The 19,077-nt window shown below is 41.7% G+C and overlaps 1 protein-coding gene across 1 annotated transcript; it reads right to left on the reverse strand.

The window, feature by feature from the left end:
* Positions 1–1,375: 1,375 nt before the first annotated feature.
* Positions 1,376–18,912, reverse strand: RSBN1 (round spermatid basic protein 1). Its single transcript, XM_062626612.1, has 7 exons — positions 18,467–18,912; positions 14,393–15,063; positions 7,419–7,556; positions 6,833–6,975; positions 5,909–6,076; positions 4,870–4,978; positions 1,376–4,264 (listed from the first exon to the last, which is right to left on the reverse strand). Exons 1-7 carry the CDS (start codon positions 18,882–18,884, stop codon positions 3,803–3,805), a joined length of 2,109 nt encoding a protein of 702 aa, XP_062482596.1. The 5' UTR covers positions 18,885–18,912; the 3' UTR covers positions 1,376–3,802.
* Positions 18,913–19,077: the final 165 nt, after the last annotated feature.

A 19,077-nucleotide genomic window follows, 5' to 3' on the forward strand; every position in this document is an offset into this window, starting at 1 on the left:
AATTAAAAAAAAAAAAAAACACAAAAAAACAGCAACACAGAAGTCTCTTTACACGTTGTACAAAGAAAGCAAAGGGGTTTAGGGGTTCCTCCGAGCCCCACGGACACCTCCTCGCCCCCGTGCCAGGGCCCATGGGTGCTGTGCTATGGGGAGCGTCACACCCAGTGGGGTTTGGGGAGCAGAACCAAGCCGTCCCCTCCTCTCGCACCCCTTGAGCTGGTCCCCAAGCTGCCAACGCTTTGCACTCCATGGAAACCACAATTCCAGGGTTTATTACTGGGTTGGTTGAGACCTGGCAAGAGGAGGCAGGGCCAGATGAGGGCTCATGCCCATGGGAAAGCTCCATCAATCTGCCTTGTCCAGGGGAACTAAAGCGTAACAGCAGGGAAGGTGAAGAGCACAGCAGAGAGCCCTTTTCTGTATGGCAACATCTACACCTGTGGCAAATGGTGATTAGAAATCCCCTGAGAACACTGCACCGAGTGTCCCACCTTCCTGGAAGAGCACGTGTCAAGGATCTGCTCAAACTGACTCGTGGCGTGGCCAAAGGAGAGAGGAAAGGGAAGCTAACAGGTATCTCATCTTTAAACTGCATTTTGTTAGCCCCCTTCTAGCCCTGCTGAGTCACTTGCCCTTATCCCTAGTGATGTTTTCCACCAACAGCCCTTTACCTCACAGCCTAAGCCTGAGTTCACACATCCAAGCCAATGGATCTCAACACAGGGCACTTGGTCACTCAGCAGTTGTCTCCAGCATAAAGCAGGAGGGTTTCCCACTCCCCAGCCTCACACACACATCCCGGGGCAAAGAGTTGTAACTGGAGAACTGAGGATTTACAGGATCCATGTTCACAAACTGGTCTGCATCTACCTGGGTAGGACGAAGAACAAGCCATGACGTTTGCCAGAGTTTGATTATCTCATTACACAGGCTGTTGTATGACATCTTAGAGAACAGGCAGCTTTTTAACACCAGAGAGATCAGAAACAGTTACTTGGACCTATCCAGAGATTTGTTCTGCTCAGCAAACACTAAGTGGCCTGAACTGATTACTTCATTTCTAAACAGCTTATGAAAAATCAGTATAGCACAGGTCTGGTTCTGGGAAAACATGCATCTTTCACAGAGGCATTGTTCTAATTCTGCTCTGTTGTTTTCAGTGCAGTTGAAGTCACCTTGAAACACCTTGTCTAGCTGTAGTAATCAGCTTCAGAAGCAACCCCTCTCATACTTTACATCCAGAACTGAGGTGGAGTTTGAAATGTCGTCTTGGTTAAAGTGTACCAAAGCTGATAACGTAAGTTAGGTAATAGATTCTTAGCAAGTTTCCTCCTCTCTTAAGCATGCTAGAACAGCATCAGCAACAGTCAAAACATTTGAAGATATATTTCTGTATTTATATCTGACATTAGATATTAAGTTAGTAAGTAAATGGAACCGAAAGAGAGCACGATGCTACCAGTCATGTCCCTCCATCCAAAGAGGTAAGTCAGAGCAGTTTATTTCAAGGCTGTAGTCACAGATTTCACTAAACCTACAGTTTTGAAAGCAACATGAGCCACTCTGGTCTTCTTCCTTCATCCACTGGGAAACATGCTGTAAGAGTTTACAGAGAACTTCCAAATTAATTCCCTCTCCATCCTGTTTCAACTCTCACTATAAGACAGACAAGTTGGTGTATGGGGGCTCTTAATCTGTTTATTCTTCCTTTAAAGTGATGTTTGCAGACTCGCTGTGGGATCTGCAGATGTGTCGGTTCCTGAGTGGTTGTAATGCAGTGCTGGCTGTCAACAAACGGCCACCGAGCTGATGCACCTCTACTGACATGAGCAAAGAACAGCACATGTGAGAAGTGAAATGGGCACTTGGAAGACTAGCAGACTTCAGAAAAAGGAAAGAACACCCTTGGATAATGCGATCTTTGAAGGTGGAGGATGAACTGAAACCGCTATTGCCTGTGAGGAATTTTACTTTGCACAACCCTTAAAGCTATGAAATTCCTCTCAACATAAAAAGTGGAAAAAACCCACCAGAGAACAGACGGCTCATTTATGAACCGGTCTGGGTCATCTAGAATTTCTGCTAAGATTAAATTACACCCCTGCATGAATCACATTACTTTTTATCATAAAAGCTCTCCATTCTAACACCTTATTTACACAGATTACTAAACAAGTCACTACCACTTCAATCTGTAAATTAGTTTTAAATTGAAATATTTCCTAGTCCTCATTTTGTACCGAAGACAATACATACATACACATAAGGAGTAATACAGGTTCTAACTAATCACTGCAGTATCTTCTGATTATTTTTCTATCAGTTTAAAATAGTGACCTCTACACTGAGGTGCTAATATGTATATAAAAGCCTACACAAACAATATTGCACAAAGTAAGATTTATAATAGAGTAACATATTTTAGAGACCCTTATAAAGAGAAGAGTAATAATTGATATTAAAAAGATGCATCCAGAACTAACACAGCATCTTTGCTTTTGTCTAGTCTAACATAGTGTTTCAAATCTTTCCTACCCCAGTGAGGATTAGAACAAATAAAGTTATCTGGAGACAGCTTAAGTTGCACCAAAACCCAACTTGTACTCTAAATGTGGGGAGGGAGAAGGGAGGGAAGAAAGGGACAGGACTTTTCCTTCTGATGACTGGAAAGGGTGGTAGTAAATGGAGTGAGTGAAAGTCAAGTACAGATTACACGGTAACATCCAGAAATATTGAAAGATCAGTTAAAAACCATTGCTAGCTGACACTCTACACATTTAGCATGTGCCACTGATTTTTCCACAGTACCTGGGCACCCAGAAGCTACTCATGGAAAAAGCAGTTCAATGCCACAAGACTTTTTATTGTGAAAGAGTAATACAGAACTTCCTGGCATATGGACAGCCGCACTGTGTAAGTCAGTTACCAACTCAACGCTATTAAGTGCATCAGTACAAGGGAAAGTGTGATTTCATTGGACACATTACGACCTGACCAAAACAAGCTGCCAAGTTGGTTAGTATTTTAAAGCCTTAAAGTGCTCGAAGATAGCAGTTTCCTCCACAAGACTACCAATAAGTTCTTTAATTTTGACACTAGTATTAATCATGTTCAGGGAAGATGGATTTTGGAAGCAAAACCCTCACACCAAACAACATAAGCAGTGCTATGAGAAGTGTTAGGTCAGTAAGTCATTGCATTTCAACAGGATCAGACACTTGCTTCAGTTAATTTTACTGTAAGAAATAAGAGATCAGTTTCTATAGCTTGTATATATAAACCCAACTCGTATATAAACCAACATGTCAAGAACAGATACCAAAAGTTTCACAAATCATCAAAAGTGCTGTGCTTTTTTTTTTCCTTTTTCTTTTGTTGTTGGGGTTTTTTTTAAGCAATTAAAATGAAATGGGGAAAGTCACTTTGCGAGTCTTCTACAAAAACCTCTCTTTCTGGTGAAGATCAGAGCTAAAGTAAAAGTAGGGAAATAACACTGACCAATGTCATTTAATCGGTTTATGTTCCTGGAGGAATTTCATTCTGACTTTGAGAAGATATTAAATATCTCTACTTAAACAGAAAGAAGTGGTAGACCACTGTTACAGGTTGTACTAAGGGGTTAAAATACAACTTGAATTTTGCATAATCTGTGTAAAAAAGATATGCTTGACATTTTGGAATGTCACCTTTCTTTATAGAATTATAGGCAAGATTTCTCCAATAAAACATAAGCCAGTTATAAAACTATAACTTCACATCAAAATTTTAAAAAGTTGTTAAAAAATGTTTGCTTATATACATATCACACAGCAGAGCCTGCATGATCCTGTGGATTGTGGTGCTGATCAGACTCTATTTTAAAACCTGGAAGGGGCTGGGCCGCCTGATCTGGTTGCACAAGTCCTGATATTGAAGAAAGAGAGGAGGAGAGCACCCCTGGTGTAAGCTGCATTTCTATACCTGGTTCTTCAGACTCTGTTTTTACACTCACACATTGGGGTTCACCTTCTGCCTCTGGATTTCCAGGAACACTACTGTTCGAGCTTGAATTGCTTTCTGCGTTTGGAGAGGTCTCCTCCACAGGGTGATACTGTTTAAGTCTTATGTGCCAGGCTAAGCTGCAGACTGCCGACACCGTTTTGAACTGATGAATGACATTTCTAGGGATGAAGTAGATGTCATTGTCACACAACTGAATTCTAGCATAGCGAATGCCTTCCCGTCTCATTTGGTTTAGTTTGGCTTCGTCCACCCATTGAACACACTGAGAGAAGGAAAAGAGTAAAGTTAGTGGTATACTCTGTTTAATCAACTCAGTATCCACCTACTTCCAACACACTTCCTGTCTAAACCGATGTTTAACAGGTAAAACGTGAAAGAGAACTGAACTTTGAAAACATAATTTGTCTAATGTGTACATCTTCGGAGAGGACAGTGATCAGTTGAGAACATTCTATAGTTACAGCTGAAAATAGCAGGTTCCACAGGAGGCCTCGCTGTTTTGGCTGCCAGGACTGAAGTTTAGATGCCTTCACATCCTGAACTTCACATCCTCAACCAACATCAGTATATTAGAAAAGGCAGAAACAGGCATACATGGCTTCTTAACCAACTACTAGTTGTTTCTATAGCAGGTATCAGGACTCACAACTTGGTGAAAAGGAAAAACAGCTGGACTACATGGTCACTGTACATCCCTTCCAACTGAACTATTCCGTTCTGAAACATGAGAAGAGAAATAGCCCAGGAGAGCTGTGAGTTGAGGGCCACCAAGGATACAACAGTCCTGGCTACACTGTGAATCTGAAAATTGTCAGAAGCTACCACCAAAATGCTAAGAATGAGCTGTCACTAGGGAAGATTCAATACCTGTGACACTGGAGGTTCATGCAGGTCCAACTGAAGTCTCTGCACAACATCAGTGAAATCTTCAGCATGAAAACAAACCACATCTTTGGTTATACGAGGCTGGTCGCTCCTAAAGAAAGATGAGAAAGCCAGGAGTTTTTAAACAACTGGACTTAGAGAGTTACAACTCTTTCCAGCAGAAAGTCACTGAACCAACGACCTATTACAGTTTTACACTGCACATGAACAGTATCATCACTTCTCAATACACATATTACTTTGAAACAGATGTCTTTTTTTTTTCCTTCATTTTACTCCTTTCTTGATACATGCACAACAGAAGTGATGTTTTCACGGACAAATAATATGCTAAAACATCAGAGAACTATGTTGAACCTGCCAGTAGGAAAGTTTTCTGGTTTGCCTCAATTCTTCCATTAAACAGAATCATTCTGTATTAAAGGAAAACAAAAAGTAACCAAGTAATTCTGATGCCAAAGCAATGAGGAGCTGGGTGTTACTCAAGAGCTTTGAATAAGAATATAGGAAGTTCAGACACCTTTTATGGGTACCAAAATCTAATGATATTGCTAATGCTGCTATCCAATTCCTACTGGAATTGCTAGAAAAGAAAACATGATACAAGTCTAGTTTCTGTGCAAGGTGAACAGGAACATCCTGGGTACATGAAAGAAGAATACACTGTAGCTCTGAAATGGGTTACATTGAGGTCTTCTATTGCTATTACGGAAGTTAGCATTAATATACCTACTCAGGAAAAGAACAATCGATGGTCCAGAAATTGTGTATTAAGGCTTATTTCATTTATTACTAAAATTTTCTGCAAACTGCTGTTAAAACCCTTCTACTGTCTCAAGAAGAAGTTGAAAATAGGTATATAGCTTGTGAGTTTCAAGCTCTAGACAGCACATCTCTTTACAGGGTTTAAACCATCCCACTGATTAGGCTTGTTTTCCAAGGAACTGTCTTTTTTTAAGAGACAAAACCACTTTAGGATCACCCCCTCCTACGAGAACAGTTGCATTTCAGTGGCACTCACCATTCCCCAAACTGTACAGCCTTCAGAACACCAACAGCAGCTGTACTCTGCCAGTCAAACCCTTGGCCCACATGATCAGCGTGAGCTCTTGTTCTGTCTTCAAACAGAACCTCCCGGGGCTCACTGGTCCGAGGTAGGTACTGGAGATTCTTTATTTCATTCATTGACCTATAACATGAGAAAAAGACATACTAAAAATGTATGGGCTACTCAAAAATAAGTATTTGTATTAAAATAATCTTAAAAGTCTTGTGTGCTGCAGGCTTCAAAATCAAAACACTTCCCTCCTTCAAGATGCTCGTTCAACAAAAGACTGGAACAAATACAGCAAAGTACAGTTCAGGTTATGAAATCAAACTTCCAATAGATACTGAAGTTTAATTATTTGGGAGTATGTCCTAAAATTCTGCTTGAAATTACATTTAAAACACGCTTCCAATTCTTTATCTCCTAAAGTTTGTTCCACAGCACACTCTTTGGGAAAGACACCAAGTATATATGTACCCCATGATATTTTTTGAAGGCAGACAGTATTTCAAGTGCTTTAACACTAACATTATAATGCAACATGAGCAGTGTAAGGATCTCTACTCTTTTAGAGCATTTAATCTCTCCTCACCACTAAATAAGTTCTTTCCACAGAAGTAAGATGAATAAAAGAAGTCTCCTGAAGGAAAATAAAAAGGGGTTTCAATCTTAAGAAAGCACTGATCTAGGATGTAGTGGTGAAATAAAATAACCATCACAAGTAACATGTTTGGTTTATCCACTGAGCCAGTTTGAAACAGAAACAAAACTCAAACCTGTGAATTAATCTTCTGAAGAACTATCTACACATACAGCATTTAGGTTTTATTCTCAAGTCTAACACAGACATAACTGCAGTGTTTTACCTTTAACATGGAAAGGAAAACAAAACATTACCGGCGCCGTTTGAATGGTGATTTTGGCATATCAGCTGTTGGGATCATCTGCTCCCCTGGTCTCACCCACATTATGGGGCCATCATCACTTTGTGACCTGCACTGAAGTCTGAGACTAGAAAGAGTCCCCCAGGGCAAAGTCATCTAAAAGAAAACAAAAACAAAACAACCCACAAAACACACATAACACAAAACACTGGGTGAGATAGAAAAATTAAATGATGCCTTTGGTAAAACTGGTTCAAATTTGCTGTCAAAAGAATTGCACAGAAACTAAAATATATTCAAGACATTGCAATATATTCCAACATGACTTTATCAGACTTAGTTTTTAGGGAAGCAGATGATTATGCAGTGCCTCTATATGATAAATTATTTAATTTTTTAATTATTCTCACAACTGTTACTACCTAATGCAGTATCTTTCATTTGGACACAGGAAAGAACATACCTCAGTAGCCCAAACAATAAGCACATCACTAGAGAAAATACTTTATGGTTTCTAATTACACTTGAAATAGATAAAACTCAGTCACTGCTTAAGTATCCACAGAGTTCTAAACAAGACACCACAAGTTACTGCTTACTCTGAGAAATGGAGATTCTTCTAACATATCTAGGAATTCTGGGAAGTAGTCTCCAACTTCTTCATCCACAGCTCCAACAAGACTGATCTGCCGCATTGGTCCTGCTCGGTAGGTTCCACAGCAGTACGTTCGATTGACCTGAGTGGCCAGAAAGGAAAAGACAATACCAGCACAGCTTTAGTTCTGTTAAAAGAGATTAAAATTGATTAATATAATACAGTAGGCCACAGCTCAGATGGATCTTGGGCTCATCCACATCTATTTCATTAGAGATGCTTTTGGGAATAAGCACAGAGCCTGTTTAGAACAGGCGCCCACAGGGTACCCAAGAGAAAGAACTGTCTGAACTACTGACAGGAAATACTTCTAAAGTTTGAATAATAGTGTTAGTATTTGCCTAATTCAGGAAGAATTCAGCTCTTCCAAGCTGACTTCAGAAAACCTCCTACACACAGTTTCATTTTGACTCAGTCTTCCAAGCAAGCTTCAAGTCTCTACTAATTGGTGCAGCTGACTGTTGCTTCTACATTTCAAACTGTGTGCTACTGAAATATGTGCATTCTTCACTTCAGCCACAGCCTAGAGGTCTTTCCCCTGTGACTGCAGTGAAAAAATCTCCGTGTCCATCAAGCAATGGCTCTAGTGATGTTGTTCTAGTGTATACACAAAATTGGTCCAAAAATAGAGGAAATGAGAGGTCTAGGTAGAAATCCAGTGGTCACCCACAAGTTGACTACTACCATTTGCAGTATACCCTGCTGTCACTCCTGTGGCCAGAAACACTGTGATCTCACTCACTGCTTTTTGACATCCTCTGTAGCACGAACTGTCCCACTTTCCCAAGTCACCTGGAAACTTTTCTTGCCCATTTCCTGTTCCCAGAAGAGAACCACTGGCACCACTCCAGTGTTCTCTAGTCCCTCCTGTGGACTGCAGCTGTAACACACCATACAGGTTGTGTGTAGATGCAGCAGCTATTCAATCCTAAAAGATCAGAAATCCTGCTGTAATTAGTCTGGTTTGTATACTCAGTTGTACTTAAGCTCCAACCTTCTATCACTCTTCAACAGCCTCTCTACATTCATCAAGTGGTTCCAGTGGTGAAAAGCTGTGGCACATCTCCATGGCTAAAGTGGTGGGGCAGGCACAAAAGACTTTACTAGTAAATCTGCAATTTTATAATCACATTCAGAAGTGTGATACCTTTTGTAACTCATGTATAGATATATTTATGAAGCAGCTTGGTTTTAAGGTTTTTAGTTTTAAGTTCTGCAATTTAGCTAACAAACCAGATGTAGTTGAACTATTCCATGAAGCTGTTAAAGGTAAATTAGGAGAGACTAACAAGGCAAGAGTTACAGTTACTGCTGCAGTACTTTCCTCTAGCAGCAACCGTAGATATTTAGCTGCTTAATTACAGGAGTTCAGCTCACTCCTATTTCCAGAGTTCTTTCTTTAGCTTTGTATATACAGAGTTGGCAGTTCTGCACTGACGGCACACACGTTTTAATTAAAAGCTAAGAAGGAGCCAAAGATGACTTCACATACAGTTTTATTCCTCAGCTGTAAGCCAACTACTGCACTGCATCACCTCTGCCTTCACGTGCTGCAGTTTACATCCCAAGTCACTCTCAGAACTGCATGGGGCAGCTCAAGCACTCCACAAGTCCATCAAGAATAGCAGCAGCAGCTGGATAAGCATATAGAGACTTTCTGGCGTTGACCATACAGATTTATGAGCCACGCACTACCTTGAGAGGCTGCTAATTCTTTTTGGCTGTTGCCCTAGGAGAAAGTCTGCAAATCCGATTAGAACACTGCTGATGAAGGGTCATAGCTAACATCAGTAAAGTGGAATGATTTTTACTGTGAGAGTGGTGAGGCACTGGCAAAGGATGACACCAAAGTGGTAAGTGTTCCGTTCCTGGCAGTGTTCAAGGCCAGGTTGGACAGAGCCCTGGGCAACACAGCAGGGGGCTGAAACTGGATGACCTTAAAGTCCTTTCCAACCCAAACTATTCTGTGATTCTACTAGCTAGCCAGAATCCAATCCAGAACACTGGAAAACCGCATTTATTTGGAAGTTAATGGAAAACTACAGCATTAATGGAAATTGAAAACTACAGCATTAATCTATGCACCCTATGGGAGTATTAAGGCCTGAAATGCTCTGGTCCTTAAGCCAGTTCAGTTTAACTACCTGGTACTGTTAAAGTAAGTGGAGATAGACTACTTCCAGATGAGATTTGTTTCACTGAAGCCACCTGTTGAGAGGCACTAGTATTTCACAAGTCTCTGTCCCAAGTTAAACGTATTATAATACCATACACAGGTATTCTTTGTAATTTTTTTGCACAGGGAATAAAAACTAGAAGCTTTAGCATTATTTTAATGCACTGGAATGCAATATAAAAATAAAATTGAAAAGCTGTAAAAAGAGACACTAGAAATACTTTAAGGAAAACCTGGATTTCAGTGTTTTGCTAGTTTCTGTTAGAGCTTAGACATGTGCACTACACTTGAGAATTCAAATCAGGATATATTTACACTGAAAACACACATCAACTCATGGCAATCCCCAGCAGGCTGCAGTATTCATCTCAAGCACCTCAATCACAGGGGAAGCAGTCTACTAGATTAGATGCTGTAAAACATTCCTTCACATGTAGTTTCTATTTCATCCTTGATTCCTCCAGCACAGCACAAATACTAATACCATTTGTTTGGTTAGTGGTCTCAGGAATAAGGAGTATGCCAAGACCTTGTGTGTAATAACAAGCATTTTCATGCCAAGAACATGCATCTACTCATGGAACACTAAACCACCCAGGCATAAAGGAAGAACAAGTAACCTCCTTGTTGCACCTTCTTACAAGCTACTTTGACATGTCATTTGCAAAGTGCTCCAACAGCTACATTCATTTCACAGCCATCTTCATGCACCCCTGTATTTCAGGGAAGACAGATGAGACTACGGAAAACCTGAAGTCATTTTGTTCTATCCACTAGGACCTTTCTCAAAGTTTCTTTTGGCTTTTTTCTTTTTTTTTTTTCATTTGTTTGGGGTCTTGAGGGATTTGGGGTTTTTTTGTTTAAAGTTCAGTTCCTAGGAGCTGGGTCATTCTAGTTCTTACAGCTGTCAGAAGTTGGTAACTTACTACAACACCTTCATTGCTCTCATCACTTCACTATGCTTCTTAAAAAGGATCAGTGGATCACATGAGTTACTAACTGCCACTATCTACAGATCAGGTCAATACAGATCTTCCCTGCTGTAAAAGGACCATCACGCTGGTGAGATCACACAGGTGTCCTGTGCCCTTTCAAAATGCCAGACAGCTATCACTACCCTGTGTGCCTCCTACTCCATACAGGACCACACTAAAAGTCATAGGCATATTTGAAATTAGTTCCTCAGTGTTCATGGAGACACTTTATAGCAGCTGAATGATGTGCCTATCAGTGTTTCACACACAACAGTGAGAACAGAAGTAGACAGCACATTACTGAGATAATTCAGACCCTGCCTCGTGAAGGGGTAAGCAAGCAGTATCCTTGTACTGGATTACTTTCCCTACCCCTGTAGAGAAAGAGGACGCACAGAAAAGGCATAAGCTCGAGACAAAAGAGGTTAAGTTTCAGAAGTTGCTCTTTAGTTTCAAGAAAAGCATGAATCAGTTGACAGTGACAATATTTTAGTATGTCAAGTTAGTTACAAAACCAACCACACAAACACTTTGCTAAAAGGAAGAAAGCCAGAACACAAGGCAGCTTACTATTTACAACAGAAGGGAAAGAGGACAGTGTGACATGCCATTACAGAAAAGGTTATGTTTGACTAGAACATGTCAAATATTTCATTGGGCAGTATTATGTGGCTTAAGTATAAACCAAGTTCAGTTCATAGTGCAGAGGCACAATTTCTCCATTTCATATTTTGATAGCTTCTGCTAAAGAAATTGTCCTTCCAGAATAAGGGATCTTCTTCCAGGAGTAAGAAAAGTTAAGATGGGGCACCAAACCAAACTGTGATACTGTTCATTAACCAAAGCTGCAAGGAATATTTTAAACTCTTCCAACTGTACAATACAGGAGTAGGAAAGCTTACTCTATTATCACCCATCACCTCCTTCTCCCACCTCCTTCCCAGAAGGAACAGCAGCTTATGTAAAACCTACTTCCCCCAACTCTTTCCTGGCCTCTTCCCAGAACCCCCCCTCCCCTTTGTGACAGTTTAACTGCTCTTTGGACCATACACAGACCCAATCAACTCCTTTTTGGGGTGGGGGGAATAAAAGGGAAAAGCAGAAGTGGTTTTTCAAGTCTAACTATATTCCTATTCACTGAGTAGACCTAAAAGCAGCTGTTCTTAAAGAGCTGATAAGGAAATAAATATTCATTCTAATTGCACTGCTAAGAACTTTCAAACTGTAGTATGCTCTCGAGTGAAGAAAGCTTACAAGTTACTGTTCAGTGATTTGAGTCTTGAAGGATCCTAGTGCAACTGAATAGCTTCAAACTAAAGCTCAGCTTTAGCACCGAAGCATTAGAACAAATGAGGCAGAACCAATGCAAAAAAGAAAATCCAGAAAGCACTGAAGCTTAATTATTTTAATATGCATAAACCATAGTTAACAAACATTAGAGTGCTTTTTAATAAGCATTCAGTTTATATTGTCCTCACTGTCCTGAGAGCAAATGAATTAACTCTCTTGCAAGGTGAATTATCACTTGACTCTTATTTAGCCTTCCAGATTAAAGTCCTTATTTTGAACTGGAGTCACTTCCTACTCCAATTCAGTTTGTCTGAAAAGGTGTACAACCAGCTAAATGTTGTACAAGCCAAAGGCCACATTAACTTTTAGTTCATTTGCAGTTTACAGATTCTATTTTAAATTCTTGATACCAAGTCTCCAGGACTAAAGACTACCCAATCCCAGAATCCCCCTGCCACAGTATGGCTCAGTATAGCAAACAAGTCCATGCATACAGAAGGCTCAACCTAGAATGGAGGTGACTTAAAAAACAAGTATCTTCAACTAAAAATAGTATCGTAACTACAGTGTACAATCCTGTAACAGGCTTAATCTTCAGAAAAATAACCATACAGTGCTTCTGTATTGTACAATTCTCATACAGGAAGGTCCAGAAGTGAAGCTTAGCCAATCTGCTGATTCCTCAACAGCACTGCCAAGGAACAGCAATGAACCAGACTTAAGCAAGGTATTTTAGCCTTCTCTATTAAGCTAGCTTCCCAAACTTGAGTCTTGGCAGTGTGCAGACATGACTGAATCCACTACCAATTTAAATGCATCTTTAAACTAGATACTTTACTATCATCTACATTACCTGAAGAGTCCCGCTTCAGCTGTCTTAGGAGTCATAATTCTACTTCTGTTTGCTTAGTGTGTGAACTTCACTAACATACAGAAAGGATTAACCAGGTCACACTGAAGCTGTCTTCAGAGAGGCATTTTAGACTAAGTGAACCTCATGTCACGACTAATCTTAATCAAGTTTAGACAGTACTTAAAATAGAATTAACTGAAATACCAACACAGACTATAACCCAGTGAAGCCATACACTCGTCACATGTATTTATAGTATAAGCTATTCATGTTCACAAGACATTCACCAAGTACAATTGTTAAATACCCAGTTGGCACCATTTAGCCATTTTAGGGGATCACCACATGTACTCAAATTAGAATGTAATCATGATTCCAAAGAACAGAGATAAATCTTTTAATATAGAGGACACCAAAACCTAAACTGTGGACAAGTTTCACATCTGCAGAGCAAAAGTGGGTACTGCGCAGAAGTGCAGCAGTCTGTATGCTCAGACTGGTTTTGGAGTACTAAACACTCTGATGCAGCTCTGTCAATGCAAAGAATTACTTAAACCAAGAAACAGAAGCTGGTTTAAAATCAGTGCTGCAGCAGCTATTCATTGTCAAATTCATAAGCTAAGAGTCAGAATTACTGATTCAATAGTATCTATGATTTAAAGACTCCCTAAGTGACCACGCAGGAACCTTCTGTTAAGCAGTGTTTTTCCAATGCAAACCTTCCTGATAGGCATTTGATAAACGCTGGAAAGATCCACCCACAAACATTAGGATTTCAAAATCTGTTACTAAGATCTGTTCCAACAGCACTCTGCAACAGAGTTTCAGGGTCTTCCTTCTGACAGGTGAACCAGTAAAGGTAAGTAAGGTCTTGAATCAAGACTTTAAAAAGTAATCAGTAATAATCAGACTACACTAAGCAGGGAGAAGTTTTTATTCCACCTGAAAGTCATTTATCTCATCTGTAACATTGCTGTATGCCCACAGATACTTTAAAGCTTGATCACAGGAGTCAAATGCAACAGATTTTCATATGGGAATCTTGAAATTAACATAGTTATTACTGTTGCATCCATTTAAGCTACATGGAAATACAGTTTGAGAATTTAAGATACCTGAAGTGCAAATCAAGGTAGTATATAAAATGGAAGCCTTTTTTAAAGGCAATTAAAAAGACAGTCTAACCAACACTCTGAAGCTGGAAAGTTTAAGCATCCAGCAACAGCTACTGATAGAATTAAGATATTAGAACACCCTTATTTGTTGTGAATGACACACTAAATCCTGAAAAGTAATGTCATTGCAAAAAACCACCCAGATTACTCAACAGAAAAAGCAATGTTAGTACTTGCAATCTATCCAACTCTTAATACAGACTTGGCTATTGCTTTGAACCATGTCAGCATTCTCTCAAGTACAGAAGATCAGCTGAAAGCCTGCAAGAAGATCACTGCAGATCTTTCACATTTAGCAGTGTCTGAAGTGTGATCCGTAGTCTCAACATCATCTTTTTTCATCTGCTTGGAAGAAACATTTTGCCTCACCTATTTTAGGCCATCCCTGCTGATTACAGAATAATCAGATCTAGGTGCCCTGCAACTTTTATGCCTTTAAATAGCTCTTACCTGAGAGTGAAAATTTGAAATTGTTGTTGTTTCAATGTCCTTCTTGCCCAGAATTTCCATTTTCACTGGAGTGTTAGGAAAGTTAAAAGCAAAGTAATCCAGGAAGTCTGGTAAATAAGCAGCTGCTCCATGCACTATGGCTAAAGCATAGTAAGCTGCATTTTTATCGTTTTCACTGAATGACAATGCAAGAAACTCTTCGGCAAATCTCTCCATCTCCACTGGAGACAAAAATGAGAGTTCATCCATGTAAGCATGAAGGACCAGAGCACCACCATTGGACTGATGTTCTTCATGAATGAAGTTACTAAATTTAGTGCCAGTTTTCAAGAAGCTGCTGCGAACAGAATGCTCCTGGTGTGTCACAAATGGTGTTTGTACTCCCTGGGGTATTCGATATTCCTGCATACCCAAATTCAGTCTGCAGAGCTGCTCATCCTTCAGGTACCTGAAGGATTCCTTGTTCATTTCCAAGTTATCACACTGTCCTTGAGAAAGAGTCTCCTTGTCAATGCGAGTCAGTCCAGCACACACCGTCTGCACTTCTTTGTTGTACATCTTCAGGCGTTTCCCCCTCATATCTTCCCGATGTTTCTTTTTCTTTTTTTTCTTTATCTTCTTCATAATAAGACTGTCAGCTCGCTGGGTTTTCCCATTTTCATCTGGAGTTTCTGGCAGCGACAATAAAGAGAAGATTAGAGTTCTGCAGTTGCGGCATGTTCACCCCTAAAGAATTAAACCCTCCCATTTGCTAAAGCTCTCTATTCCCAGGAAGTAATACCTTAACTTACAAGACTTTAATTGTACAACAAAAACTGCTATACCTCTGGTTATTATGCAAAGAGGACTTTGAATTATGGAAAACTTCCAAAACTCAAGCTTAATACTTTAGAGATAGTTCATATTTTAAGAGAAGTATTAGAATACCTTCAAAGGGAATCCACATTCCCAAGCATCTGTAAGTACATTAATAACTCCTGACATTTAAGGCAGTGCCATGCAGGGAAGAGGATAAACAAGTTAACAAGTAACATTTAAACATTAATACTTTCATTACAGAACACTTCCCTGATTTTGGATACACACTATAGGAGCAAAACTGAGTGCAAAGGAAGAGGCACAAATATTTAAGGCAGTCAGCTTTCTGGACAAGAAAAAACTCCAATTAAAATAGCCTTACACCGCTGATCTTTTTATTAAAGGATATGAATCATCACATCCACATCTTCAGCTGTCACCAGTCTTAACTACTCAGTTAAATCGGAGCTAGAAATTAAGAGAAGGTTGGTTGGTTTAGGTGTTTGGCTGGTTGATTTGTTTTTTTTTTTTTTTAAGGCTAATCAACCTCAAAAAGGCTAAAGGCTGAGAGAGAAAAAGTAAAGTAGTTCTGTTTGGCAAAATGTAATAGTTTAACGGCTCATCTTTTAGGAATAAAAACTAATTCAAATAGGAGTTAGCAAATGACAGTGGTAGTTAGAAATCTCGCTGGTCCAGCTGTTAAAAAACTCAATTGCCAAGACAAGTCTCTAATCTACCTGAACCAAAGAACTATTTCATGCCACAATTCACACAAACCTCTAAGAGCCATGTTACCATGAGAGCTGTGGGGGTCCAAACAACTGCTGAAGGCAACATCAGACTGGAAGATGCAATGGCTAAAGTTTCAGTTTCCTGCAGCACAGGGCTCTGTGCTAACGGAATTTCCTTTCTGCCTGTCTGCAAAGCTATCAAATTTGTATTTCCTCTTTACTCTCCTGCAGTTCTTCAAGAAAGAAATAAACATGTTACACTGATCTATGAGAAAGGGTGTAAGGATATATACATGCAGCTTCAAGTTAGTTAGTCTAATCAGTGTTTAACAATATCATTACTAGGCTGGTCTCGGAGCTCTTCACTACAGACAGCTGACCTTCGAAGCAGCCTGGTGTAGTGAACAGAATTACTCATGAAGCAAAGAAAGAGTCGATTGCTTAATACTAACTTCATACGATTGTCTTAGGACCTGAAATACAAGTTCACACGCTACTGCTGTTAGCCTTTACAAACACCAAATGCCCTTATTTTTATATTACAGCTAGGGAAACCAGGAAAAGAAAGGTGGTAGCACTTGTTTTGGTAGGTCAACTGAAACAGTTCTTTGAATAAGCTTTTCTGCAAGTCTCAGAAGTTGAGGCTGCATAAGCTTACTCAATCACTAAGCTCTCAAGTATAGATACTGCTTTACTAACTGTAACAAACATACTAATTACACAGAAGATCTTTGTTCTGTTGGAGCCAGATTCCCAGCTGAAACTAAACAAGAATTTCATGGCACTGCCAAGCTGTTGGAAATACTTCCTGTACGTACTTCTAAATTAATTTTTGGTCGTTATGTGTCTTATTTTGATTATTTCTAATTCTTGACATAGTTTAGAAAACCTCAGACACGCACTAGTTTTAGTTCAGAGCACCTGCCTGTTTGAAGATATCCCCTAATAGCAGGCACACAACTAGCACTCTGCAGTTTGGAACTTCCAGTGAAGACTGGTCTCTTTTCAGGATAAAAGATATCCCAACTGTGCTGTATCCACTGAACACAGCAGAGTCCCACTACAGCAGTGAGACCAACATCTGTATTAAGTAAAGCTAGACAGTGACACTACGGTAATGCCTGACAGTCTTGAAGCAAAGAGTTTTAATTATTCCTTTAAATAAACAGAATGCCTCCAGTACCTCAAACACAAGGAAAGCTACAGAAAGGTCACTAAACTACAGGCATAGCAGCAGTGCAAATAACTGCACTAGTCTAAAACATCACATAACTGAACACACCAGTATCACTACTGACCAGCAAAACCACTGAAGGTTTTTGTTGTCACTCATGGCTGAAGCCAAGTGTAGTATAGTCAAAGAAATAGACAATTAATGGGATTATACTTACAAATAACACCTGATAGCTAGGAAAACAAACCCAGCCTCGTCCCAAAACTCACTGCACACCTTCAGTAGAGGACAAGTAGCGCTGAGTGTCACGCCTTCCAGCACACAGACACCTATCCTTTGCTAACCTGGAATTCAGTCAGTAGTTTTAACAGTGTTTAAGCCTTTATTAAAAGAAGGCCTCATTTGACTACTTGTTTAGAACTGACATACAGTGACACTCCCAATCTACTTAAGATATAGTACTTCTCTGTTATCAAGCTAAAGTTTGGAGTTACAGTCCAGTAGCTTTTATAGTCACTATTCAAACACAGTTGTGAAGAAGCATTAAACCAAGTGAAAAGTCTCTCCCCATAACAGCTTTGCCCTTTCTTACGACAGCACTCTCTAGAGTTTACAGTACAAACTTAACTTTGTAAGCAGTGTATCTTCAGCACAATAACTTCACATATACTCCTGAAGTGTGATTCACATTAATATCTATTACAGCAACTTTTGCAATGGTTTTTTATTTATGTTGCTCTCCCCAAGAAGCTTTTTGCTATCACAAATAAGTGAGTAGAACAAAAATAATCATTCTGTACCGTGGAAAAAAAAAAAAAAACGACAAAACTTGGCCTTCATTAAAGCAATCTCAGGCTATTTAACTCAAGAAAAACACCACACAAACCACAACACCTTCTCAGTTCTGGTGTAAGTTAACGCAGGCACGGCAGGAAGAAAGCTTTACTTTGGAAGTGCTCCCACTGTGAGCTGCGCAGAGGGCAGCCCGGGCCGGCAGCGCTGGAGCCCCGCTCGCCCCGTGGCTCAGCCCCTGCCACACGCTACCGGGCTCCGGGTCCCGGTGGGACACAGCGACGCGCCCCGCTGCGACCAGGGCCAGCGGCGGGGTCCAAAGCCACGGAGCGCTCACCCGCCTTTGCCCACCGCCACCTGAACACGTACAGGGCACCGAGAGCCGCTTTCTCTGCGGCTCCCACCGGGACCGGTGAGGCCGAGTCGGAGCCGGCCCCACCGAGCCCGGCCGGCCACGGACGGCGGAGTGCGAGGCCGCCGCTGAGGGCTGCGGCAGGCAAGCTCCGCCGGGTACGATCCGCACGGGCCGAGCGAGCGCCACCGGTCAGCCCCGAGCCCACACCCGTTCCGCCTGCTCACCTCGCTTGCTGGGCCGCCCGGCTGCCCCGTCCGCGGGGCTGCCCCGCCTCGCCTTCTGCGGCTGCCCGGCGGCCAAACGGCCGGGCTCGGGGCCGGCGGCAGGGCGATGCCGATGGTGGTGGTGGCGGCGGCGTTCCTCCAGGGCTGCGGGCGGTGGCAGGCTGAGCGGAGAGAAGGTGAAGAGCCCGGCGGCGGGCAGGCCGGGCAGGGCGGCCGGGGGCAGCGGCTCCGCCGGGCCGGGCCCCGCCAGCAGCGGTTGGTTCAGCCGGGCCCGTTTAGCGCCCGCCGCTTCACCAGAGGGACCCCGCCTCCGGCGCCCGCCGCCGCGGGGCCGGCCGGGCCGGTCCCCTGAGGGGAGCTGGGGCGGCTCCTCCGCGGCTCGGGGCACGGCGCGCACCGCAGCGACCTGCGCAGCCATTTCGCAGCCTCCCTCACATACATTTAAATGGGCCCGAGCCACAGGAGGCGCCCGCGCGCAGGCGCAGCAGCCCCGCTCCCCTCCCTCCTCCGGGAGCTGTAGTTCGCGCCGGAGCCACGGGAAGTGTAGTGCGCGCCAGGGCGCATGCGCGGAGGGTAGCGCAGGCGCGCTGTAGCTGTCATGGCGGCGGCGG

Source organism: Pezoporus occidentalis, unplaced genomic scaffold, assembly GCF_034315485.1.
Source record: "Pezoporus occidentalis ecotype Australia unplaced genomic scaffold, CSIRO_AGI_Poc_V1 ctg294, whole genome shotgun sequence".
Taxonomy (NCBI): domain Eukaryota; kingdom Metazoa; phylum Chordata; class Aves; order Psittaciformes; family Psittacidae; genus Pezoporus; species Pezoporus occidentalis.

Coding starts and splice junctions, on each gene's coding strand:
- RSBN1 (XM_062626612.1), bottom strand. CDS start 18,884: ATGGCTGCGCAGGTCGCTGCGGTGCGCGCCGTGCCCCGAGCCGCGGAG. Junction 15,064..18,466: donor CGGGCGGCCCAGCAAGCGAG/GTGAGCAGGCGG, acceptor TGTCGCTGCCAG/AAACTCCAGATGAAAATGGG. Junction 7,557..14,392: donor TTTCAAATTTTCACTCTCAG/GTAAGAGCTATT, acceptor CTGGCCACTCAG/GTCAATCGAACGTACTGCTG.